General features: G+C 47.9%; 1 protein-coding gene across 1 annotated transcript in view; it reads left to right on the top strand.

The window, feature by feature from the left end:
• Positions 1-26,272, top strand: part of LOC119462321 (multidrug resistance-associated protein 1-like) — a 110,370-nt gene that overhangs the window by 29,409 nt on the left and 54,689 nt on the right. The window contains exons 5-11 of the mRNA XM_049672930.1: positions 7,478-7,609; positions 11,111-11,178; positions 12,150-12,269; positions 13,214-13,342; positions 14,385-14,547; positions 15,869-16,126; positions 20,599-20,802. Of these exons, the coding sequence (XP_049528887.1) occupies positions 7,478-7,609; positions 11,111-11,178; positions 12,150-12,269; positions 13,214-13,342; positions 14,385-14,547; positions 15,869-16,126; positions 20,599-20,802 (1,074 nt within the window). The remainder of the gene's footprint in view (positions 1-7,477; positions 7,610-11,110; positions 11,179-12,149; positions 12,270-13,213; positions 13,343-14,384; positions 14,548-15,868; positions 16,127-20,598; positions 20,803-26,272) is intronic.

Genomic DNA, 26,272 nt, shown 5'->3' with positions numbered 1-26,272 from the left:
ATATATATATTGACCACAGGAACCGTGACCTAATGGTCGCTACGGTACACTGCCATAGGGTGTACGGCAAGGTTGGAACGCGCTTCATAAACAAGTCACCAATGCCGCGGGCGTTCCGTGCCAACGCGGGCAAACCGCCGCCGTCGACAATTGTGCGCGTTGTTTGTGTGCCCACAAACAACCGCTGTCAAAACGCTGGCTACGTGACGGAACGGCTACACGCCGTTGTCGACACTGTTAGGGGAGCGGCAGGCGAGAGCCCAGAAAGATTCGGCGGTACAGGCGGCAGAGGCCGACAGGGCTGCGCCCATGAACCGCAGTGGAAGAATGGGCACGCAGTAGTAGTAGTAAGTGGTTCGTGAGGAAAGGGAAAGGTTGACGCTATCTTCTGCAGCCCTCGAGGGAGCACGGCTCAGCGCCAACAGGGAGGGGTAAGTGGGAGAGAAAGAGGGGTAGTGTGGAGTCGTCACCATGGCTGGACGGGGCAAACCGGCAGGCTGAGGCGGCACGTGTCGGCCGAGGTGGTAGGCCGTAGAGTGCTGCAGAGTCTGCAGGGGTGTTGTTTCGAGCCTGTCAGGCCCGGGATGGATTCACGGCCTTCCCGCTTGCAGAAATGTCTTAGAGGCGTGCGGAGAGCCCTGACGAGTCAAGGTACTCCACGACGCCTCGAAGTGCAGAAAGGTGGTGTCGGCCGGGGAAGAGGAGATCTTCCTTTTTGCCAGAGGGGAGGCCCAGGCGGCGGAACTCCTGCAGGAGTGGGCCCTGCTGCTGGAGGTACGCCGGGCAGGCCAGCAGGAGATGTTCAATGGTCTCCGGCTCACCGCAGGAAGTGCAGGCCAAATAATGGGCACGTACACGCACAGTGTAGGGTGCCTCGATGCCCTCCTCGCCCACCACTCCGCTTCCACTGGGAAGTCGCCTTTGCTCTCCGCCGTGCGTTCGCTCCCCGTGAAAGCGCGCGTCCCTCGCCCTCGCTCGCTTTCAATCGCACATGCAGCATACGGCCAATGAGAGTTTCTTTTTTTCTAATGCCGGACGCGACCATCGAATAGTGAGCCATTATCTGCTTCGCTGTAATAAGTTTGGCAGCACACATCTCCGGATGACATTCGGTAGTAATGCTTTTAGCAATGACTAAACATAGCGACGCAACAACGTACGGCCACCGTCGAAACGAGTTGTGTATGAAGCGTGTACTTCCGCGGGACTCCTCTTTCACGCTTTCCTGAAGATACTCGGCACCATCAAGCGGCACCGCCGCGAATCCTGCGCGTGGCCTCCGAAATGCATGACGCCCTCCGAAATACAAGTACGTCCAAACGCTGGGAAACGCGTGATGTAGCAACCGGTCTCCTCTTTCGCGCTTCGATGATCATCGTGATGATGTTTACTGGCATCCCGTTTCAAACGGGGTGGGGACAAAGAGTCCTCTAGCCGGCTTGATTTATTCAGGCATAACGAAGCTCTGATACTGAGTTTCGTTGTGCCACAGTTTCGCGGGTAATTACATTTTTCCTTGTCGAAAACTCGATATGGCTTGTATGGAGAGGTCGCTCCAATTTTCTCATTGGAAGATCCCGCTGAAATGGAAAGTTTAGCAGGTAATTAATAACCGTTTGTTTAATTATCGAATAATTACCTCGTATCACTTGTAACCACTCACGGCATGCTCCGAAGCAGTGCTGGGCAGTATTGAAGATACATGTATCTTAGATACTATCTTGCTACTCTTTAGGCTGCAACCGATTGGCTGCAACTCCACGTCACGAGCGCGCCTCGACGGAGATGAGCGAGCGAAATGGGACACCTCCTGCTGCTACGCAAGGTTTTGTGTGAGAGGGCATCGTCGCGACGCCACGTCACCAGTGCGCCACGACGGAGCAGATACGTCGAGGCTACGCCGCGGAGTGAGACGTGCTGTCGTCGGCGAGGCAGTCGCGTGACGCTGGAATGCGGGTGGCGCCGTGTCGCTCTCGGAAGCCGGCGCGCAGTTCGTATCTCTCTCCCTCACTCCCAGTGGGCTTAGCTGCGGCGAGCGCCTACCGGCCTTGGTGGCCACTGCTGCTTTCTCGATATCTCGTCACACAGGATGTCGGTGGCATGCAGCGTTGGTACCGCAGGCTGCCCCTGCTTGCTGGCTAGGGCAGCACGTACCACTAAGGTACGTCACCCGGCCGCGGCGCAAAACTCCCAGGACCGCTCAGCAGAGCTGGGCAGTATCAAAGATACTCTTTGCGTATCTTGTATCTGTATCATGATACGTCTGAGAAGACGAGTATGAGTATCTGTATTTCCGATACATCAAACAATGCATACAAGATACCACTATCGCAACATCACCGTGCGAAACTATAAACGTTGGCGGAACTCCCCTTCTCAAGCTGACACTCCTGCAACTAAGCCACCTGAATAAATCTGAAGACAGCGGCTTTCTTTTATCTTTCCGCCGGACCCCTCCAACGAGGGCAGGCGATGAGGTCTGCGGGGCCCTCCCTATTGGTGGAGCAGGGTCACATGATGGCGCTCGCACCGTCTCGACAAAAACAAGCGCATGAACGTCTGCGCGCGGCCGACCTTTCGTTTTCTTGATTTTCTTTTTACAATGAAAGCTGTATATGGCTATACTCGCGGACAACTTTTTGTGGCAATGAAGGGAAAGCTACGGAGGCAAAGCGCGCTCAAGCGAGAGCGCTTCTGAAAATAGTACCTCGTTTTAAACCACGTTGTTTTAGGCAGGAGAAGAGAAAACATAAACAGCTTATTAGCAACAGGTAAATAAGACAGAACACACTACTGAGCGTAAAAGTTTACTTATTTTCTGGCTTTTCCCTTCCACGTCTGGGCAAACGCGAAACCGTCGCACGTGAAAGCAGTGTCGATTCAGCGTCCGTTCCGAGCAACCAAAAGCACTGTCAAACGCTGCCGGAGTAGCTGGCGCGGTAACACATGTGCAGCATCCACGCGCCCATAGCTTTCCCTTCATTGCCACAGAAAGTTGTCCGCGAGTATAGGCGAAACGAAAAAGTTGTCGCAGTTTCACCTGAAAGCGAAGCATCAATTGCGATAGCAAATTTGTAGAGAGCTATACGGAGTAATGATATTAGCTTTATCAGCTGTATAAACTTGGACATGCAGCAGCACCGGCAACACGCAGAACTGTTGTCGACGCCGTCGGCGTTTTGCCCGCGTTCGCTCAAAATGCGTGCGGCGTTGGTGACTGTTGCCGGAGCCTCTGATATAAATAGGCACTTGGTGCCGCAGCTAAACGTCGCCTCCCTTCCCTCCCCTCCCCCACGGCCTCTCGTGCGTCGGAAGAAGGCACGTTGGCTCTACATATATGGTGATTGTAAAGGAGGAAAGAGATGCCTACTTCTGCAGCCCTTAAGCGAGCACGGCGCAGAACGCGCGTTTGTTCTCCGCCGTGCGTTCACTCCCCGTGAAAGCGCGTGCCCCTCGCGCCCTTTCACTCGCACATACAGCGTTCGGCGCGTGGCGACGATTTCATCTCCATTGACGTCATACGGAACCTCACGGCGACGGCGACGGCAGAAATCTGCTTTTGAGTGTCCATATAATTGCTATCGCAATAAAACGGTTCGTCCTATGTTTCGCTAAACGTCTCCACTGGCTGCGCCGTCAGTTACGTCGTTCTCTACGTCGCACGCACCGCGCGCGAGACATTGGCAGCGCCGTTAGTGACGTCGTTCTCTGCGTCGTACCTGATCTGCCCGCAACGCCGGCTCCTCGGCTCGCCGTTGTCGCATGCGTTCGATATCTCGAGTTAGCTCGGCGTCGTGGTTAGCAGCATCCGCCCGACATTGGCGCTTGCGTTCCACTTCACGATTTCACCGTGGACGGTTCGTCGCAGCCGAAGCCAAAGTGCCGCTCGAGAAACTCCCGCCGAAATCGGCCGTTGGCCCCGGTGAACGCGTTCCCGCCCTATTGCCACGTTGACGCTGCTCTGCCCGCAATGCAGTCTCATCGCCTCGCCGTTGTCGCATGCGTTCGGTATCTCCAGTTAGCTCGGCGTCGTGGTTAGCAGCATCCGCTCGCCATTAGCGCTTGCGTTCCACTAAAAACACAATCATGTAACCAATATTTGAGAAACGCTTGAATACAGCGTCGGGATTAACCCACTGCTAAACACCAGGGCCGCACGTTTCAGCTTCGCTCGTTAACCATCTGTACGGAGCGCTTGGGCGGTGTTTTTCTTTTTTTAAAGCGATGGCGTTAAGGGCCCCGTGTCGCAGAAAATCCGGCGTCGGCAACCGGCGTCGGCGTGAGATGTCGGCGGGTGGCGGAGAAAATTATCCCCAACCACGCAGGCCCTCCGAATATATTTAGGTACATGTATATGCCAATGCAAAAGTTGGGAAAAAGCAGGTTGGTGAGCAAGCAATTGGTAACTACGGCATCGATTCTAGAAATGCAAGAGGACAGCTGTTAGTAGAATTAGCGGAAAGGAATAGGCTCCGAATAATGAATACATTCTTCAGGAAGCACAGCAACAGGTAGTGGACCTGCAAAAGCCCTAATGGAGAAACAAGGAATGAAATAGATTTCAAACTCTCTGCCGATCCAAGCATAGTGCAGAATATAGAAGTGTTAGGTAAGATAAAGTGACCATAGGTTAGTGAGGTCTAGGATTTCTCTCAATTTTAAGAGAGAAAGAGTGAAATTAGTGAAGAGGAAACAGGACAACGTAGACACAGTAAGGGTAAAAGCAGACCAATTCAGGCTGGTGCTCGCAAACAAATATGCAGCTTTAGAACAGGAAGACGAAGATAACATAGAGGTATTGAATGAAACCGTTACTAGGCTGATCTCAGAAGCAGCAATTGAAGTGGGAGGTAAGGCACCAAGGCAACCAGTAGGTAAGCTAAAAAATGAAAGTGTCCAACTCAATAGATCAGATAGAATTCGCTGAAGTGTCAAAACTGATCAACAAGACGAAAGTAAGGGATATTCGAAATTATAACCTGGGAAAGCTGAGATTGAGGAAGCCGTAAAATATGTACGCAGCATTAAATCAGTAAGAAGAAACCTTGGCATTGGACACGCCAAGATGTATGCACTGAAAAATAAGCAGGGTAATATCATCAGCAATTTCGATGACATAGTAACAGCAGCGGAATAATTCTATACTGACCTGTAGAGTGCCCAAAACAGCCAAGCTACTTTCATTCGAAACCGTGATGAACCGGATACAGAGGCTCCTTCTATAACTAGCAATGAAGTTAGAAGGGCCTTGAAAGACATGACTAGGGGAAAAGCTGCTGGATAAGATGGAATAACAGCAGATTTAATTAAAGATGGAGGAGATATCATGCTTAAAAGGCTTGCAGCCTATTATACGCAATGTCTCACAACTTCAAGTGTACCAGAGAGCTGGAAGAACGCCAACATTATATTTATCCATAAGAAGGAAGACGTTAAAGAACTGAAGAATTACAGACCCATTAGATTGCTTTCAGTATTGTATAAAATATTCACCAAGATAATTTCCAATAAAATCAGGGCAACACTTCACTTCAGCCAACCAAGAGGCTGGCTTCAGGAAGGGATATTTTGCGATGGATCATATCCATGTCATCAATCAGGTAATCGAGAAATCTGCGGATTACAATCAATCTCTCTATATGGCTTTCATAGATTATGAAAGGCATTTGAATCACTAGAGATATCAGCAGTAATAGAGGAATTGCGTAATCACGGAGTACAGGAGGCATACGTGCATATCTTAGCAAACATCTACAAGGATTGCACAGCAACCTTGGTTCTCCACAAGAAAAGCAGAAAGATACCTATCAAGAAAGGGGTCAGGCAAAGAGACACAATCTCTCCAATGCTATTCACTGCATGCTTCGAAGAAGTATTTAAACTCTTAGACTAGGAAGGCTTAGGAGTGAGGATCAACGGTGAATATCTCAACAACCTTCGGTTTGCAGATGACATTGTCCTATTCAGCGACAAGGGACACGAATTACAACAAACGATTGAGGACCTTAACTGAGAAAGTGTAAGACTGGAGTTGAAGATGAATATGCAGAAGACAAAGATAATTTTCAATAGCCTAGCAAGGGAACAAGAATTCAGGATCGCCAGTCAGCTTCTGGAGTCTGTAAAGCAGTACGTTTATCTAGGTCAATTACTCACAGGGGACCCTGATCACGAGAAAGAAATTTACAGAAGAGTAAAATTGGGATGGAATGCATACGGCAGGCATTTCCAAATCCTGACTGGGAGCTTACCACTGTCGTTGAAAAGAAAAGTATACACTTTTCTTTCATTTGCTTTCATTTCTTTCATTTTCTTTCATTGCATTCTACCGGTGCTAACATATGGGGCAGAAACTTGGAGGTTAACAAAGAAGCATGAGAACAAGTTAAGGACCGCACAAAGAGCGATGGAACGAAAAATCTTAGGACCAACGTTAAGAGACAGGTAGAGAGTGGTGTGGATCAGAGAACAAACGGGGATAGACGATATTCTAGTTGACATTAAGCGGAAGAAATGGAGTTGGGCAGGCCATGTAATGCGTGGGATGGATAACCGGTGGACCATCAGAGTTACAGAATGGATACCAAGAGAAGGGAACCGCAGTCGAGGACGGCAGAAAACCAGGTGGGATGATGAAGTTAGGAAATTTGCAGGTGCAAGTTGGAATACGCTAGCGCAAGACAGGCGTGATTGGAGATCGCAGGGAGAGGCCTTCGTCTTGCAGTGGACATGAATATAGGCTGATGATGATGATGATGATGATGATGATGATGATGATATGCCACACCTTGTTGTATGACATGCGGTATATGCGGGTTATATTGCCACACCATTCTATCATTAATGTTGCTCCTACCTCGTCTTGCATTCTTGGCAAAGCTATTCCTCGGAATTTTCAGAATGGCAATCCACAAACAAATGTCATGAAACAAAACACCCAAAGCACGTGCCTTTTATGTTAAATCTTCCAAGACTGAAATATAAAAAGTGCGAAACAAACACGGAAACTTGAAAATTATGCAATCTTTTTGGCGCGGCTGTGCAATATCTCCGGGATCGCCCAAGCAATTAAGAGACCGCGTTTCGACCAGAAAGCTCGCCTTCGTGCATAGTGTTCACCGCCAGTGTTTCCCGGTAACCATTACGGTTGCTTCAGCTGCAGTTGTCGGAAAGCGTGAAAAGCAGTCAGGGATCTTTGAGTCAGCTAGGGATCTATCGCGTTCCACTCTTAAGTGAAACTTAAGCGTCCTCCAATTCTTTGTTTCGTTTTAGTGACGTTGGTGCCATGACACTTGCTCGTAGCCACCGTACTGTGCTGCGTACGCCAATGCGTGCGGCGTGTTCCGCGCAATTGCTGATGCAGCTGTAGTGTTGTTATCGATATTTCTTTTGTGTAGTGCTTTGTTGTGGTGCTTCCTCACTTTGGGAAAGTGAGCTCTATAGTCAACCTGCTTTTGTCTTTTCTTTTCGATCTCAGCTATCTGAAAGTATTTTCCGCATTCATTCTGCGAAGAACGGAACTGTGTTGATATGCAGCACGTTCATGGCTTTTGGAAACTTTTTGTTGTCTGGCTTCGCCTACTTGCCACAGGATAAATGGAGTCCCAAGGTATCAAGACTTTTCATTCTTGTTGGTACTTTTGTTGACAAAACATGCATTTTCATTACTATGCCGCACATACAAACTTTTTGGGGTGGCAAAATTGGTTTTGACGGCACATAATGGCCACATTAAGATCTTGCGGAATATGTTACGTCGTGCCGACTTTGCCGCAAATAAATTACGCAGACCCCACGCATTCTTGCAATCAATGTTAATCCCCAGCATATGCTGCACAACGCATTTCCTGTTTTAACGTGTTGGTTTACATGCACTTCCCTTCCGCAATAGGAACTAGGGAGCCTTGACCGCCATGCTTACGCTCTCTTCTTGGTCGTGTGAGTGTATAAAAGCTCCGGAGTTGCGACTGGCCGATGGTCCACCTGCAGCAGAAAGCGTTAGCTGCATTAAAAACGGGTTAAAATGCTGGCACGCTCCAACATTCAAAATGTTTTGCTATGTGAGGGGACACACCTACCAAGCGTTTCTGAGTGCTAGCTCACACGAGATAAGGACTGGTGAGGCTGTTATTCTGTCGTGTTATGCATTTCTTATGGTTATGTATTCATTATCCAATTATGGCTAAAGGGTAAGGCATCCAGTTCCTGTGCTTGCATTCGCATTCACACATGGGGCGCTATATCGTGAAGCTAGTGCAAACTTTTCTAGTTCTAAATTACGCCATAAGCCCTCTAGGTTTGGTCAAACATTTTCGGGCCGCTCTTCTCTTCGCCTCTCCGTGACACGACATCAGGAGAACCACGAAAACGCCCCCATCTCATATAGGTGTACACTGATTATACCTGATTAGAACGAACGAAAGTTCGGATTGGACACCTTTTTCGCTATTAGCACTCTGCTATTGGTCAAAAGTGTTCGTGTTGCGCCCACTCCGCCTGTCTGTTACGCAACGTCACGAAACCGTGAAAACTCACCACTTCAAAGTGGCGTGCATGCGTTAAATACGTATTGAGATACCGAAGAAAACTGTATTTGCATTTTTTTTTTCGGAATAGCCGGAGACTGCCCCGTTCCGAAAGGAATAGAACATGGCTACGCGCCGATCGCTCTGGCACTGGCTACTCGGAACTGCCGGGGAGCCTGGTTTTATTTGCGTATAATAAGAATTTTTGCATGGCAGTATAACGTTATCAAGCAGTTTTGGCACGTATACGACATCGCTCTGCCAACTGTTCTTTGCTGAGGATCCGTTCTGGCGGCATTTTTTTCCCTTCCGTAGCACACCGGCGCTATTTTCGACCAACCACCGCAAGCTAAAATTGGGAAGCGGAGCTACTGCAGATGCTGGCACCACCCTCCTCATCTGTTTATCTACTTTTACTGTGCTGGCTCAACCCCATCGAAACACTCTCCATTCTAGTGTGCTCCTCGCCTCTCGTCAGACATCAGACATCCAATAAACGAGGAGCGCGTTTAATAGAGCTTTTCAAACAACGTTGCTGGTTACTGCCCCATCGTTTCATCGGTGGTTACTTAAATTGGACGTCAGGAGATTGCAATAAAACAGATTGGAATTTTTTTTACATTATAAGGCCCACGCAAGATTAAACATATTTTGGAGACCGGTTATTAGGCTACTTGGTCAGACGTACAAATGAAACCATGGGATTGAGCACTATAATGCTTTGCAACAAAGAACTATACCATGTCCGTTAATATGAACATTATGCGGTAATTTTCTTAGCCTGTTTCGCTTTCCAGACAGCTATAAGTACTACATACGCCTAGAGAGCGCTGCTTCCCTGACAGAACGCAGGCATATAGCCAAAACGTTTTTGTTCTCTTGTTTGTCTTGCAAGCAGTGAAAATAAGTGCTGCTCCATCTCAGCAGCGTGTGTGAGACACGCTTTTACCAGACTTGTACGCAACGAATTACATGTAAATACTTACCTGTAATCCATGATATTTTTCTGGAAATTTTGTAATTGAACTATTATATTTTTACTCGGTAACACTCACTGTATTTTAATTACTCTGTTGGTATTGAATTACAAGTACTTAGTTACTTTATTGGTTAGGACAAGCTGCAACACGAGACGAAATTTTGGGAACTTGAATTTGGCGGGATCCACAGTAGAACACCCGAGATCGTGCCACGCAGCAGCCTCGCAGATGCGCATGCATGTCCAGACAAACAAACGCGGGACCACAATATTTGTTTCCTCGTTTTAAGGGCTCTGCCAGATGTTGGACCAATAATTGAACCGGTGCTGACATGCCTCGAAGCGAAGGCCCCTTAGGACGTTAATGCCAAGGTATCAGCTACAGAAGATTTTTAGGGTTTTCATTGTCCCAAACAGGAAGGTCTTCTTCAAGTCCCTGCTATGATGAACGCTTCGCGCTACAGAGGACCCAGATACTGAGTAACAACTTTATGAGCAAGATGTTCGTACGTTACACCACCCTCCCTCCTAGCCCTCACTTCAAGTGAGCTTTAAGTGTCGCTGCTAATGTTTTCAACACAAAAACGACGGAAGATTACCTATGAAATGTTTTAATAGCAGTAAAGGACATGGGAATTCTGCAAGTGCCCTTTTCTGTTCGACATCTAGTTTGACCTAACCACGATGGCGGGCGTCGGGTTAGCATTGTTATAAGGTGTCAACATGCTGCCTGCTGACACCATGCCTGCTGCCTTCCCTCACTCGCACTTCCTATCTTTCAAAGGTACGATAGGTTTGGCAGTGAACTACGTGGAACGCGGCCAGCTTGGTTAGGGCAAGTTAGCAGTGGGGCAAAGGCTGCATACGGAATTTCGCATATCCCCTAGTGTCTGCACATATAAGCAATGTATGAAGGGCTGCAGAGGACGCACTGAATGTGCCTGGCCAGCTCGTTCTGTTTACGGTATGTCGGCAAGTTATTAAATGTCCGGATGATAGTAACGTAGAAGTAATCGATTACATTTTGTAATTCCTCAGTTACTCTCGAGGGGCAGTAATTAGTAACTCTGAAGAATTACTCGTTTGAATTAATTAATTGCATGTGTAATAGGTCACATTTTTTGTATAGTGCAGAAGTCTCTGGTTTAACTGAGCTCTGAATATTGAGTTATGTGCAGCTGAAGGAAGAGAGAGCACCGTTATTATTGAGCACTAACGCTGCAGACAGTCTCGAGCAAAAATATGGTGCACAAATTGAGCCCAACCAAAAAGCAATGGCGTTTCTCACCACCCCGCGGAGGTTTGCTTTGTTCGCCTTCCAAAAACAACTGCGCACGCTGAAATATTTCATTCGTATTTACAAAACTGCATGATCATTAGGGTTCTTTAAATAGTACGTCCTGCCCTACATCTTAAAAAAGGCGAAGAACTCGCGAAGAAATAAACGAAGTTGATCGGCCTGCTTTCTACCCCACCAATGCTGTTTGTACTAAAAAATATGTCTTCCAGTTAATTGTTACCTCCATGAAGGAACATAGCCTTCTTTATGCTCTGTAAAACAAAGCTTTTCATTGTTTTTTTTAATATTTCACTTTTGTTTTTACAGCGTAAAAAACGTCAGGACTTGGACAGTTGCTCGCCGTTTTCTAAAGTGGTTGTCAGTATCGTTTACAAGTGAGTGCCTGTCTTTTTTCAAGCGAAGCTTGTATTGCCTCACAAGTGTCAATGCCGTTGAATGTGTGACCGCAAAAAAAAAAAAAAAAACCGTCTCGCGCAAGTTTCGCGCAAGTGAAAGAAAACGGCGGGAAAGGATAAGAATAGACCGCTGGTTAAACACGTGAGGCGCGCGCCCGTAACACGTGACCGGAGCACCCAATCAGGAGCGGTGCGCGCGCGGGGAAGGGCAAGGAAAGAAAAGGGCCTCTCGGGCGTTGCGTCGGGTCTCCTTTGCAGTGCACGCTCAGCAAACGGATGGGAAGGCCTCGCGTTGTTCGGTCGGTGGCGGAACAGGGCACTTTCGACGAGAAACGCCGCCAACGCCGCCGGGAGCAGACTCGCGCTCGCCGTGCGGATCCTGCGTTCAAGGCAGCCCAAGCCCATGCTCGTTTACAGCGGCAGGCAGCGGATACCACGTTAAAAGCCCATCTTACCGAAGCCCAGCTTCAACGAACGGCAGCGAACCCCGAGGCCAGGAAACGCGACACCCAATTTTGAGGGTACGACAAGCTTCGCGTGCCCTTTGTTCGCGGTAGGGGAAGGGCCGACGATTTTTTTTCGAAATACAGCAAGAAATATTTCATATTCTAATGAGCAACCCCTAGGCGAAGCAATCGTACTAGTAGAGCAAGCAACTTGCTGCAAATGCAAAATAGCAAAGCCTATTATCTCTACCCTCTTAAAACAAGTGGCTAGGTAGATGATTCATAATGAATTTTAACAATACAACTGCACCATTTGCACTTTCAAAAAACAATTACTTTAGGACTAAGAGGTAGAACCCCGTGTTTTATGTCACTTTTCGAATGTCCCCAAAAGCTGCTTTATGTGATGATTTTGGTTCTTGCTAATGTTTCCTCCGCGCAAAGAGCTTACACGCGTTTTTTTATTATTTTTTTTTGTATTTGGTTTGCGTCTTCTTAACGCAGGCACATCAGAAACACTCTTTTTCGATCAAGAGTTGTCATAGAGGACATCCCCAGGCTCGCTCGGCGCTTTCGCTGCAGCCCACGCCGCGAAAACGACTGCCAGAAATTTATCAAAAAAACGCAAGTATTATAATTAGAAGAATTACGCCTTTAATTTCTTTAAGCACACGTATGCACCACGAGTTATTTGCAATGGTATCATACCCTACACAAACAAAAAGTATATTAGCATCTGCTAATTCCGTTTTAACTTTTAAGACAAGCAGGGACTATGGAAGATGCTGTAGTAGCCGGCTTCGAATGTTCACAGTGCTTAATTCTTGTGTTATCTCTTTCTGTATCGATCATGAATTCGGCCCCCGCAACCGGGAATGGAGGCTTAGCCCTCATTCTGATCTTATAGAATGGCGAGGCAACTGATCCACCGCAGCAGTGGAATAAGAACGTGCTTAACGAAACATAATTGAGGTGGTATAGTCACAAAATTTTAGTCAATAGTAGAACGCATGAGAAACTACATTTATGTTCCGAGTGTGTCCCGCTTTGTTCGCAGCATGACCCGAACATTTATAGTGGGACATATTATGGACAAAGCGGCGTGACGCACAGGCAGTCAACATGTCCGAATATCCTGCCAACAACGATCACGTAAAACCAATTTTTGAATTTTTCAAAGCTTTGTCTTCGGACAATACCCCGAAGATATAGTCAAACTTTGAGATGACATTACGGTAAAATTATGAGATAACGAGTTCTTCTGAATGCACGATGCAAAACAACTCAACACTACGTACAAGAATAACCAAAATATTATGCTCAGAATGGTGAGAAGTCACCACTAGCAGCTCAGACTATCCGCGTCAAATACTCAGGTCGCATTTTAACACAAAGAACCAGTGCAATACATCGCGTGACATAGCCGTCCGATTCATTCATCACGCAGCTCTGAATCTTATTCTCTCGGATAAACTTTGCGTGCTGCACAAATTTGAAGCAATACACAGTGTGCTTACTTCTTGAATACCTGCCTGTTGTCAACATAATCATGATCTTTCATGTTGCAGCCAAAGCATCAGCACCCCGTACCGTTTCTACTGCTTGGTGCTAAGGCACACCTGGACGGAACTTTTCTGGTCTAGTGCTTTGACGCTTCTCTACTATTCATCGCTTCTGCTGCGGATTCCGCTGTTTGCGTGAGTTATGGATTATTGTTGGCATTTCCTTAGCTTCGCTTGTAAAAACAATCTTTCCCTTTGAGGATGATAGTTCGTTATAACCTCATTTGATTTCAAAATGAGCGCAGAGGAAAGCCTCATGGGTATTGAGCATTCTCACAAAGTACTGCCGCTAACTTTTAGTGTTATCGCCCTGGCCAACTCGAGTCATTGCGGGCTATTTTGCTGGCTTTCTGTTTTTGCATTCACACTGCCAATTTTTCCAGGGTTGTCAGGAACCAGACCGATTTGAACAGTATAATATTGTTACGGGGAGGAAAGACGTCGGACAATACAGGGTGTCTTATTTTAGCTGCACCAGATTTTTAAAAATTGCCTGCGGCAGATAGCACAGTTATAATCCTTGATCTAAACTACTCGATGAGTTGCTCACTACAAAAGCGGAATAAGTTGCCGTTACTAAGCTTATGTTACCGACGCTATATTTCTGCATTACACATACGCAAACTTTCGGCAATAATTTTATTTAATGTACTAGAAACTAAAACGCTAGCTTGGCGTGTAATTTCGTTTGTACACCAAGAGTCTGGCGGGCGTTGTCTGTGCCGTGTAGTACGCTCTGGCATAAATGTTCTTTAAACGGCTCTTTTCTTCATCATGAAGCACTTTTGTCAGTGGACTGCGAGCATTGTCGCGACACAAAGACGAATTTTAGCTAAGCGACTCCTAAGCACTCCAAGATTTGTCAACGAAAGTAAAACCTCTCATGTGCTCAAAATGCTTGGCCGAAGCAATTGAAGACCCATCATTTCAAACTTCTTTGTTCAGTAAGAAGAGCGCCATTAAGATATCGTTTTGGTAATGTCCAACATGGAAACTGTCTTACCAGATAATAGCCTCTAGCTTCAGTGACGTGCACCTCCTAAGCCAATCACAGAATACATGCCACCATGCGTAGAGAACCTAGTGCTTTAGTTAGTTTGTGCATAACTGAGAAGCAAAATTACAACGCAAATGTCGACACAGTACTAACCCCTTTACTTTGTTTTTACCTGCGCAGCGGCCTACTGGCAGGTGCAAGCGACTTCTCCTTCTATCAATCTATTACCCTCCTGTCTGTGTCATGCATCGCTGAATGCCTCGTGTCAAGCATGCAGGCTTACTCTATTGTACAAAACCAACTGAAGGCTCAGCTTTTGCTTCAGACTGCCGTGTTTAAGAAGGTAAGCATTGTACTTTGTTAGAAAGTACTAGCTTTCAAGTTCAGTAAAATACCGCGCAAACTTTCTATAACACTCAACTCCTATTTTTGAGGTTGCAAAGAACAGCTCGTTCCATACGCGATAAATTCTACAGACGCATCTCTCATCCCCAATGAACGCATTGTGGAAAAAGTACAAGTTTTCATAGTCTTTCATTGTTCTGTTTTATGCAGTTTCAGAAGATATATGTGGGCAATTCATTTGGTTATTTAGTACCACTAGCGTAGAACTCAGCAGCGAATCATCCGCGTGTATTGGTCGCATTCAACTTCTCTGAACAAGAAAGGTCTCTCAATATGACAGACTAGCAGGGATGATGACACTATTTTGTCACTGCAAGTTAGAGCCTTAATGCTACTTGAAAAAGTAGAGCTCTCACGGTCGACTATCGAATGCTTTTCCGGGCTTATGTTGCAACAGCGCCTATAAGGTTGGCAGGCACGCTCAGAGATTTGGCAACGAACGCACCTTAAGTTCGCTTAAGTGGCTCCGGTTCGATTTGGTCCAGGAATCACCTATGGTCCCATTTGACAGCCAACAGCGTTTCTTTTGTATCTCAACCACGCAGTAAGACTTTCTATCCAGCTTTTTTTTTTCTTCAGTAGAGAGAGACTTTCATGTAAAACTGGTGGAAATGCACGTAGAAGCTTAATGAGCTCATTACCCGACGGTGATAGGAACGTGTAGTTGAAAGAATGTAAAGATAATTTACCCTTCCTAAATTCGTCCTTCCTTCTTGGGTTGCGTACAGGCATTCGATAATTATTAGAGGCAGTTGCGAATGAGAACGGTGGACGTTAGAGAAAAGGTATGATGGAAGTTAAAAGAGGATTGCTTTATCACACCCCAGTTAGCTCTTGTCGCGTACAAGAGCTTGCTTTTTAAAAAAAAAAGTGTAAATACATAAGGCAGAACCGTCTATGAATTCCCGTATATGCAAGAATAAAGATATTTCAATAGTAACGATCTGAGTGTAGCAAATGTCTTTTTTATGATATGGAGTTAAATACAGAGTGCTTTCGAGCAAATCGGTGGTTGTGGTTTTCATAACATACCTGTGCAACGAACATATACTAAATATGCACCATATTTGTGCGGTAGATGGTTTCTCAATTTTGGAAAGCTAATCTCCTTTTGTCCCGACCTTTATGGAATAGCTAAAGCAAAAGCAAGTGTAAGACAGCGATAGACGCTTTTATATACTGTAATATCACAGGTGGCCGTTTATTGTTCTGTGCGCAATACTTCCCGTTCGTTCGTAGTGAATTTACTTCTTGTGCAGGTTACGTGCCTGTCAGCCACTGCCATTTCCGAGAATCCTGCAGGTCACGTTACTTCGCTATTAGCCGCCGACAGCTGGCAAGTTGCAGTGTCTATTTATTATCTGCCCAACACTCTGATGGGCGTTTTGTGTGTACTCATTGCGCTGGGTGTGCTTGGTGTGCGCATGGGGTTCACGCCGGCATGTGCCTGTTTCCTGTGGCTGGTCGTCATCGCAAGCGCATCGTTGTCTATGGAACCATTGCTTGACAAGTACTGCGTGAGTACTTCGTGCGCCTTTCGTTTGCATTTCATCATCAGTGTGAACTTCTGGGGCAAAATTGAAACCAATCTGGTGTCTCATTGGGAACTGCACAAGAACTGCTACAGGGTGTACCACTGCTGAGAATATGACTACTCATGATGCATATGGAAACCACTGTTGGGAATAGGGTAGCAATACTAAAGAGACAGTGGAAGAGGAAAATGGTCCCTTCTGGCACTATTTAATACACTAATGTGTGACACACACCCTTGTGCGACACAGACACGTCTTTCTGGCATTTCAATGAAAGAATAGGAAAGAAAAAAATTTACACAAAGGCAGAGAGGTCGGCTAGTATTATAGCTTGCTCTACCCTGCTGCTCTGCACAGGGGAAGAGGGACGGGGAGAAATAAAATTATGAATAAGGATGACACTAAAGGAGCTGCATTTATAAAGTAATCTACGTTGCGTCATCTCTTAATTCGTGTGTTTAGATAAGCTTCTTGTAAAAATGTAGAGTTGTACTTATTTTCAAGGCTGCGCTGCGCTTGTTATGCCAAGGACCTAAAACAAGGTCATCAAATCGCAGGCGGCTATCGACGGGTGCACACAATACAATCTTCAGTCGTTCTTGCATGAAGGCTCTGTAAACACAAAACACGTGTTCACGTGTTTCTGTCACTTGATCGTGTTCAATATTTGGGCCATTGTCACTGCCATCGACGAGATGTGTATAGCGCTTGGTGGAAGCGACATCACACTTTATTTGTGTGCCTCATTTCTGCAATCGCCTGTGGTGTCAATCTTGTTTGGGCGAGTACTCAAGCGCAGAATTGCGTATGACGCAACAAAGCATCCTGTTATTCTCTGTTTGCGAGAACGTGATCTGTATACTTTAATGACATCATTCGAGGCTGCTTTCGCCTCAGCCTCTACCTGCTTATTCGCGACCAGCCACCATGTGAAGGTACCTATTGAAAAGTTGACAGTGTGGTCATTTTCTTTCAGCAATGTCAAGAAGGTGCTAGAAGTAATATTAAAATACGAGTCTCGTCTCGTAACCGAATCAATGCTTTAAGTTGTTAGGATCGCTAAAATTCATCTACATACGACGCGAGTCCCCGGAGAGAAATAAAAGCTGCCTCCCGGGTTTGCTCAAAATTTCGAATGTTCCTGTGGCCTCCAGCAATAGTCATCTAAGAAGCCAACAAACAATGGCACCGAGGACAGCATAGGGGAAATTATCTGCATTTCACCTAAGCTCTTCACAATTTCATTGTTTCTTGGCACTAACGAATAGAGCAATAAAAATTGGGCGCCTCGGTTTTATCTCTTCTCGTTCATTCCATGCCACTGCAGCGGTGGCATAGACAGCGGTGACAGCGGCATGGACTGCATGTTGGTGGTGTCTTCGGCGTCCAGTTTTGAAAGAGCACGGCTTGTTTAATTGTATTGGGAGCACTAGCGGTACCTTCTAGCTTTGACGGCATCTTGATACAACGAACCGCTGTAACGATATTCCGCTCAGCTGTAACGGCAGCAAGGCAATCATGATACTGGCGCCGCTAACCAACCCAATCTAGTTATGCTGGCTCAAGAGCTAGGTTTAACTATGCAAAGTCCCTGCAGAAAGTCGAAATTACTGAGGCTATAAACAAATGGGGGGGGGGGGGGGGACGAAAAACGACGTAGACAAGGACTGCTGGAAGACGGTCTCCGTTCAAAACAAAGAACAAAAGATACCACTGTGATTTAAAGAATTGCGACTGCGCAGCAATAAAGCTAAAAAAACCTCGTCAGAAGCGGCCACGCGTAGCGAAAGCTCTCACATGCGTAGATTCATGCAACCTTTAAAACCGGCAGTGATATCAGTTCGTACATTAACAACTTTGAGAGCACGCGCAACAACGCAGAATTCGTGGTCACAACGGATGTCGACATTGCTGACAAGCGAGGTGGCCAGCATGGTCGCGCGAAGGACTGTTGAGGATGCGTGTGATCACGAGGAGGTTCAGCTTCAGCTTAGGCGCAGGTATGGCTTCCGTACAAATACAAGATTTTTTTTTCGAATGGCCAAAGAATGATAACGCGTATAATGGAAATGAAAGCGTCGTCTACTCATCCTGATCTCGTAGATGATTCGAATGATCTATGAGATCATTCCGGATAAAATGCGCTCCGTTGATTCAGGACAAACCAAATGCAGAAACGTTGGACACACCAGCTAATTTAGCTGGTGAATACTGCTTCCGGAAGCAAGACAGGCAAAGCCAACAAGCCCACGCTCAAGGCAGAGCAAGTTAATGACCAGGCACTCAAGATATGCTGGGAAATAGTCGAGGCGCGACCAGAAAGGAACAGCATCATTCGTCCCTAAAGACGGCCTCTTGTACAGAATATTAAGAAACAGAATGTCTGTATTTTCAACAACTCGTATTGCTGATATAAGATCGCAGAGCACTTTTGTGGCTGGTTCACAGCGACAGCAGGGATCAGAAAAACGAGGTGCAGGCTATCAACGCCTACTATTGGCCGATGTGCTTCAAAGAATCCGAGAACCGGGTGTGCTTGTGCAACGTTTGCCAAAGGGCGAGGCGACCAAACGAAAAGGTGAAGGCGCCATTGGTTTTGGAGCCCTTAATTAGTGATCCTTTTGGAAAATTTGTGACAGACATAGTAGGTCGACTCCCAACTAATGGCAGCAGTAGTCCGGCGGAACTAGTTTACAGACAAGGAATGGTGCTTTCCATCAATCTTACTAAAAGAGAATTGTGAGGACAAACTCGCAGAGAAAACCATTGTTGATTACGTTCTGTCCTTGTTGAAGCACCAACCATAATCACATCAACTAGCTGTGATTCACATGAAAAACGTGCAGAAGCACGTGAAAGCCTCCTACGACCAGACAGCACGCACTCCAACGTTCAAAGGAGGAGAGAAGGTGCTAATTTTGAGGGTTTAAAACTCAAATAAGGTAGAAGTAGCACGTTATGCCCTGGTAACAGTTGAGCAAAAGTTCTACGACATGAATTTATGTTTGTCTACAATAACAAACCCTGGGAGTGTTACAATCCGGCAGCTTTGATGCCTTCAGGTAATATATGTGGGTTTAGTGACGAATTGACTTCACCCCAGAAAGTTTACGTAGATGTGACGCCTTCGACAGAAAGCATGTTTCACTTCCGCCACCAAGGCCGGCCAGCATTCCGGGGTTAGTTCTAGTAGATTAACATAAATGCCCTAGAAAGTGGATGGGAAAACGGCACCGTGGTAGTTGAATTGCTAAGAGCATCGCAGACGTAATGCCAAGTTGTGGGTTCGTGTCCCACCTGCGGCCAGTTGGTTTTGCATCCACTTTCATTTTCATTTATTCACCATGTCTTTAAACAGGTAATTTACCCTACGAAGCCCTCACTAATTAAGGGCTCCAAAACCAATGGCACTTCACATTTTCGTTTGGTTGCCTCGCCCTTTGGCAAACGTTGCACGAGCACACCCTGTGCTCGGACTCTTTGAAGCACATCGGCCAATAGTAAGGGTTGAGTAGCCTGCACCTCGTTTTTTGATCCCTGCTGTCGCTACTGAAGTTCCTGTGTGCGTGTGCGTGTGCGTGTGTGTGTGTGCGTGCGTGCGTGCGTGCGTGCGTGCGTGCGTGCGTGCGTGCGTGCGTGCGTGCGTGCGTGCGTGCGTGTGTGTGTGTGTGTGTGTGTGTGTGTGTGTGTGTGTGTGTGTGTGTGTGTGTGTGTGTGTGTGTGTGTGTGTGTGTGTGTGTGTGTGCGTGCGTGCGTGCGTGCGTGCGTGCGTGCGTGCGTGCGTGCGTGCGTGCGTGCGTGCGTGCGTGCGTGCGTGCGTGCGTGCGTGCGTGCGTGTGTGCGTGCGTGTGTGCGTGTGTGTGTGTGTGTGTGTGTGTGTGTGTGTGTGTGTGTGTGTGTGTGTGTGTGTGTGTGTGTGTGTGTGTGTGGTGTGTGTGTGTGTGGTGTGTGTGTGTGTGTGTGTGTGTGTGTGTGTGTGTGTGTGTGTGTGTGTGTGTGTGTGAAGAAAGACAGAGAGTAGAAGTCTTTACGGCGACGGGATTGATTTAGCGCCGAGTGAGAGGGACCGATTATATAGGTTCTTGCTTCTGGTGCGCCGCATTGGCAGTGCAGGTTGCGCGGTAGAAATAAGTGTAGCATTAGTTTCTAATATAGTAAGTAAAATGTCCGTAAAAATGCCAACACTCTGCGTCGCCACTCAAACACTGCAACAAAGCCATAGTTCTCATGCCGAGAAAGCATGTCATACTAATCTGCATGAAGTGGTCAATAGAAAGAACGTGGTCTGCAATAAATAAATAAATAAATAAATAAATAAATAAATAAATAAATAAATGAGTGTGCTGAACGTCTTGGACAGCATGCCCGGCTATTCACCTGCTTCTATAACTATATTTGATAGTTTCCGCGTCAATCGTTTTAAAATTTCTGCACACGTTTGGTCTTTTCTACAGAATATCCTTTACAAGTACCGAGATGAGCGACTGAAGAAGTTCAATGATTTTCTGTCCGTCTTTCGCCTGGTGAAGATGTCTGCGCTGGAAGACGTTTTTCGAACTAAGCTCCTTGAACTCCGACTGAAGGAGGTAGGCCAAGCGTACCGCGTCAACGTACTGGACAGCCTTCTGGAGACACTCATTAGTGCATCTACATCAGTGGTAAGAATACGAGGCTTGACACTGATATTTTGTGTATACGCAATTTATTAACACACTGCTTGTGACCTGCACATATATGTTTCGGTGACCTAACGTGTTGACATATTAACAGAAAATGTTTATCCGCATGGTATAGTTAGGCAGAGACACATCTAATGGGGAAAATATGGCTTCGTTGCTGATTCGCGCAAATCGGAGATTAAGGAGCACAGTAGGGCCTTAGCCATCTTCGATATATGACTTTAAGAATCACCATTGCACAAAGCACGACATGCGGAAGCACTTCTGTGCTGAGTGGTTCAGTAATGTCTGCTCGCAGCCTCTGACCACAGGAATTGAGTTGTCATGTGTTAAATTTCTAAGGCGTATTGTGGTTGACATACAAACTTATCATTATTTTGATGTTTTAATTTGCGTAAGCCTTTCTATGCCTACCCAACGAGAAACCTGTGCGTCCGTCACCTAAGACGAATGCAATGGCTCATACCCCCGTGAGCGATGGCTCACACCTCCGTATGCATGCAAAAAATGCAATGGATCATACCCCGCAAGGCTGAGGCTACAACCGCTCAGCAAAGTGAAGCGAACAGTGCATACATTCTTTGAAATCACCCATACAACACGCGGAACAACATACGTTTCAATAAAGCACAAGCTCTAAACAAGCATTCGAAACATCAATAAATGATTGCATACACCCCTCAACAGTTGTAGTGGTGGTTCTGCAACAGCTTCGCTGGATGTCCCCTTTCGCAGTTTATCATCATCATCATCAACCTATATTTATGTCCACTACAGGACGAAGGCCTCTCCCTGTGACCTCCAATTACCCCTGTCTTGCGCTAGCTGATTCCAACTTGCACCTGCGAATTTCCTAACTTCATCACTCCACCTAGTTTTCTGCCGCAGGTTGATAACGACCGATAAAGGTCGATAAGGATCGGATCGATTCTGTTAAGGGTCATAACAACCGATAAGGGATGATAAGGGTCAGTTGTAGTCTGATAAGGTTGATAACGACCGAGAAAGCTTGATAAGTGTTTATGCTGGTAGGATCAAGTTTGATAAGATTGATGACACCACGCTGCCTGGAGATGAACATATGGCACAATGTTCACACATACTTAGACAACGGCAGTGGAGTTGTGCGTGAATTGTGTTTAGAAGTGAAGCCTTTTTTGCCTGTGCGAATATATATATATATATATATATATATATATATATATTGTGAAGAAGACGGCGCGCCTCCGTCCAGCTGCATCGCCAACGCTCGGCCCGCCCTACTCGCGCTGTTGGTCGCTGGTGTTTTTGGAGACGGTGCTCCACGCTACCTCGCCGTTCTTGGAACTCGCAGCGTCCTTGAAGGACGCCGCCAATAAACCACTTCTTAATTGGGGGAGGTTGCTGGATTTCCCCCGCCGCTTGCACCCTGGAGCTTCGAACCCGGACGCTTCCGCCCATCATGACCGACAACACCGACCCGTCGGCGCCTGCGCCCCAGCCCGTCATCTGCACCGGGGTTCCTCGGCAACGTGATCCGAAGGTCTTCAGTGGTACAGATGAAACGGACGTGGAGGACTGGTTTACGTCGTATGAGCGGGTGAGCGCGCATAACAAGTGGGACGACGTCGCGAAGTTGACCAACGTCCTATTTTATCTTACTGGCGTTGCCCAACTCTGGTTTCATAACCACGAAGTCGACATCCCGACATGGTTAACCTTCAAGACGTCTTTCACTCAAGTGTTTGGTCGACCTGCTGTGCGCAAACTACGCGCTGAACAGCGCTTGCGAGCCCGTGCACAGCAGACTGGTGAAAACTTCACTAGCTACATTGAAGACGTCGTCGACCTTTGTAAACGTGTCGACGCCGCCATGCCCGAAGCTGATAAAGTTCAGCACAACCTCAAAGGCACTGATGACAGCGCATTCCAGATGCTTTTGGCCAGGAATCCGCGCATCGTTTCTGAAGTAGTCACGTTATGCCAGAGCTACGAAGAGCTGAAGAAGCAACACACCCTGACTCGGCAGCCTCTGTCGACCGCCGATTCACTAGCCAGTCTGGTTGCCGTTTCCGACCACTCTCCACTGCTTCAGCAGATTCAGGACTTCGTGCGCGAGGAGGTTGCCCGCCAACTTTCCTTGGTCCCCTTCACTCAGGAGCCGTCCTGTCGTCTGCCTTCGACGCTCCGTACTGTCAGTGCCGAAGAGGTCGCACAAGCTGTTCCCGTCGCTCACCACCAGCCACCTGTAGCCGCGCCTCTTCCCTATACGCAGGCAGTGCAGCCTGTTGCCGTGCCTCCTACCTACGCGCAGGTAGTGCGTAGGCCTCCCCAGCCGCCTTTCTCAATCCTGCAACAGTCTGCACCACCCGCCGCTCCTACTGCTTCTTGTGCCGGGCCGAGAGACAGCAATCCATGGCGGACGCCTGACAATCGTCCCATCTGTTACGCCTGCTGCACGCCTGGACACGTCGCTCGCTATGGCCGCCGTCGCCTTCCAACTCCCGACGCCGCTGCCCGGCCGTTCCAGTATGGCGGTCAGCCCATGCGCCAATCAGCGGGTCCCAGCGCTACATTTCTTCTGACCTCCCTGAATTTCCGTCGCGCCGATCTCCATCTCCTCGTCGACGATCGCTCTCCCCAATGCGTCGCCGACCCACACCTACCGACCAGGAAAACTAAGCGCCGCAGTTCGCGAGGCAAGAACTGCGCCATCTTTGAACTGCCCAAGTCCTCGCTCTTCTCCTGCTAACATGGTCGCAATATCTGTCGAAGGTATTTCTACTTTTGCGCTTGTGGACACCGGCGCCGCCGTTTCTGTTATAGCCGCCAAACTCTGCCGTTCGCTGCGCAAGGTCACCACGCCGCTGTCTGGACTGTCGCTTCACACGGCAAGCGCGCAGCACGTGACACCTTTCGCAGCCTGTGCAGCCCGTTTGCTTTTACAAGGCGTTTTGTATATTGTCGAGTTTATTGTTCTTCCTGCCTGCTCACATTACGTCATCCTGGGGTGGGACTTCTTGTCCCGTCATAATGCTGTCATCGACTGTGCACGAGCTGAAGTTGAAATTTCGCCGCTGTGTGACGCACCATCCCACGACGCTCTTGATCAAGCCGCCTAAACTGGTCCTGCGTGAGGACACCGACATTCCACCTGGCTCTTTTGCCCTTGTCCCAGTCGTCTGCGATGCCGTCACCGATGCGACGGTCTTCTTTACGCCATCTGACATCTTTATGAGTCGCAAAGCCGTTCCACTGCCTTTTGCAACGCTTGACATCGCCGCTGGCATCAGCAATATTTTTGTGTACAATCCGCTTTCTGCGTCGCTTACGTTGCTTGTCGGCGAATGTCCCGGCCGCGTGGAACAGCTTGACTCTTCCTTCTTTGTTACCGTGCCATACGAATCTTTGAATCTTGACTCGCACGAACTTCTCGCCCTTTAAACGCATGATGAGTCGTCGAGTGACATGTTTTCCAGTTCTATCGCCACTACACTAAGCCCTGCAGAACGCTCCGAGCTTCTTCAGCTTCTACACCACTTCAGAAATTCCTTCGATGTTTCTCAGCCGCAATTGGGCCGAACGTCGGAAGTGCAGCACTACATTGACACCGGCTTGCACCAGCCAATGCGTCAACGACCGTACCGCGTCTCCGCCGACGAGCGTCACGCCATCAATGACCAAGTCGACGATATGCTACACCGTGGCGTTATCCAACCATCTCACAGTCCCTGAGCATCTCCTGTCGTTCTCGTTTGCAAGAAGGACGGGTCTATCCGCTTTTGCGTTGACTACCGTCGCTTGAATAAGGTCACGCGCAAGGACGTCTATCCTTTGCCGCGCATCGACGACGCCCTTGACAGCCTTCAGGGCGCAGAATTCTTTTCGTCCCTAGACTTGCCTTCTGGCTACTGGCAGGTTCCAATGGCTGAAGCCGATCGCCAGAAAACGGCGTTTATTACACCTGACGGCCTATACGAGTTCAACGTGATGTCCTTTGGACTTTGCAACGCGCCTGCCACGTTTGAACGACTCATGGACAATACGCTGCGTGGCCTCAAGTGGTCTATGTGTCTTTGTTAAGTCGACGATGTCGTGGTTTTCCCGCCTGACTTTCCGACCCACCTACTTCGCCTTCGACATGTTTTTAGGTGTCTCACCAACGCTGGCCTGCAACTGAACCTCAAGAAGTGCCGCTTCGCCGCGCGGGAGCTGACCATCTTAGGCCACACTGTGTCCAAGTAAGGCGTTCTACCGGACCCCTCGAAACTTCATGCAGTCGCTCAGTTCCCGAAGCCTACTAACGTCAAAAAACTACGCAGTTTTGTGTGCCTGTGCTCATATTTCTGGCGCTTTGTCCGCAATTTCACATCGATCATGTCGCCCCTGACCCAGCTCTTACGCGGTATCGCGGACCTCTCCTCCTGGTCTACTGCATGCGACGCCGCGTTTGCTACACTGCGTCGTCTTCTTACCTATCCACCTATTCTTCGCTATTTCGACCCGACAGTTGCAATTGAAGTGCATGCAGACGCCAGCGGGGTTGGTCTTGGCACCCTCCTCGCGCAACGCAAGCCTGGCTACTCCGAATACGTGGTCGCCTATGCGAGTGGTACGCTGACAAAAGCAGAGGCCAATTACAGGGTAACTGAAAAAGAGTGCTTGGCTCTGGTATGGGCGCTTGGCAAGTTGTGCCCATACTTATACGGCCGCCCATTTGATCTGGTAACGGATCACCACGCGCTTTGTTGGCTCGCCACGTTGAAAGATCCATCTGGCCGCTTAGCACGCTGGGCACTCCGAATCCAGGAGTACGATATTCGCGTCGTCTACAGCTGTGGACGCATGCACACTGACGCAGATGCCCTGTCCAGTTCACCTCTACCTCCCGACTCGGCCTGCGGAACTACTTGCGCTCACCCCCTGTCATCTCTTGACCTTGACTCGATTGGCACCGAACAACGCCGTGACCAGTAGATCGCTTCTCTTTTCGCCTATCTTTCTGGATCATCAACCACTCCTGTATCCCGATCCCTCCGACGCCAAGCTGTTCATTTCGCCATTCGTGATCAGCTGCTTCACTGACGCAACTACGCTCCCGAAGGCCGTAGATGGCTACTAGTCATTCCCCGCAGCTTAAGATCCCAAATCTGTGCCTCTTTTCACGGCGATCCGCAATGTGGCCACGCCGGAGTATTTAAGACTTACGAACGTATAAGCCATCGCTACTACAAGCGGGAAATGTACACTTTTGTACGAAAGCTTGTTCAGTGCTGCCCTGACTGCCAACGTCGCAAATTACCCTTTACGTGCGTCTGGCGCCTTGCTGCCGCTTCCGTGCCCTGCCAAACCCTTTGATCGCGTAGGCATTGACCTCTACGGCCCGCTTCCCATGACACCGGATGGCAATTGGTGGATCATAGTTGCTGTGGACCATTTGACACGCTACGCCGAAACTGCTGCTCTACCG

This window comes from Dermacentor silvarum, chromosome 8 (assembly GCF_013339745.2).
Source record: "Dermacentor silvarum isolate Dsil-2018 chromosome 8, BIME_Dsil_1.4, whole genome shotgun sequence".
In the NCBI taxonomy this organism is placed as follows: domain Eukaryota; kingdom Metazoa; phylum Arthropoda; class Arachnida; order Ixodida; family Ixodidae; genus Dermacentor; species Dermacentor silvarum.
Note: the sequence above shows the minus strand (reverse complement) of the source record. Positions and strands in the feature narration are given on the sequence as shown.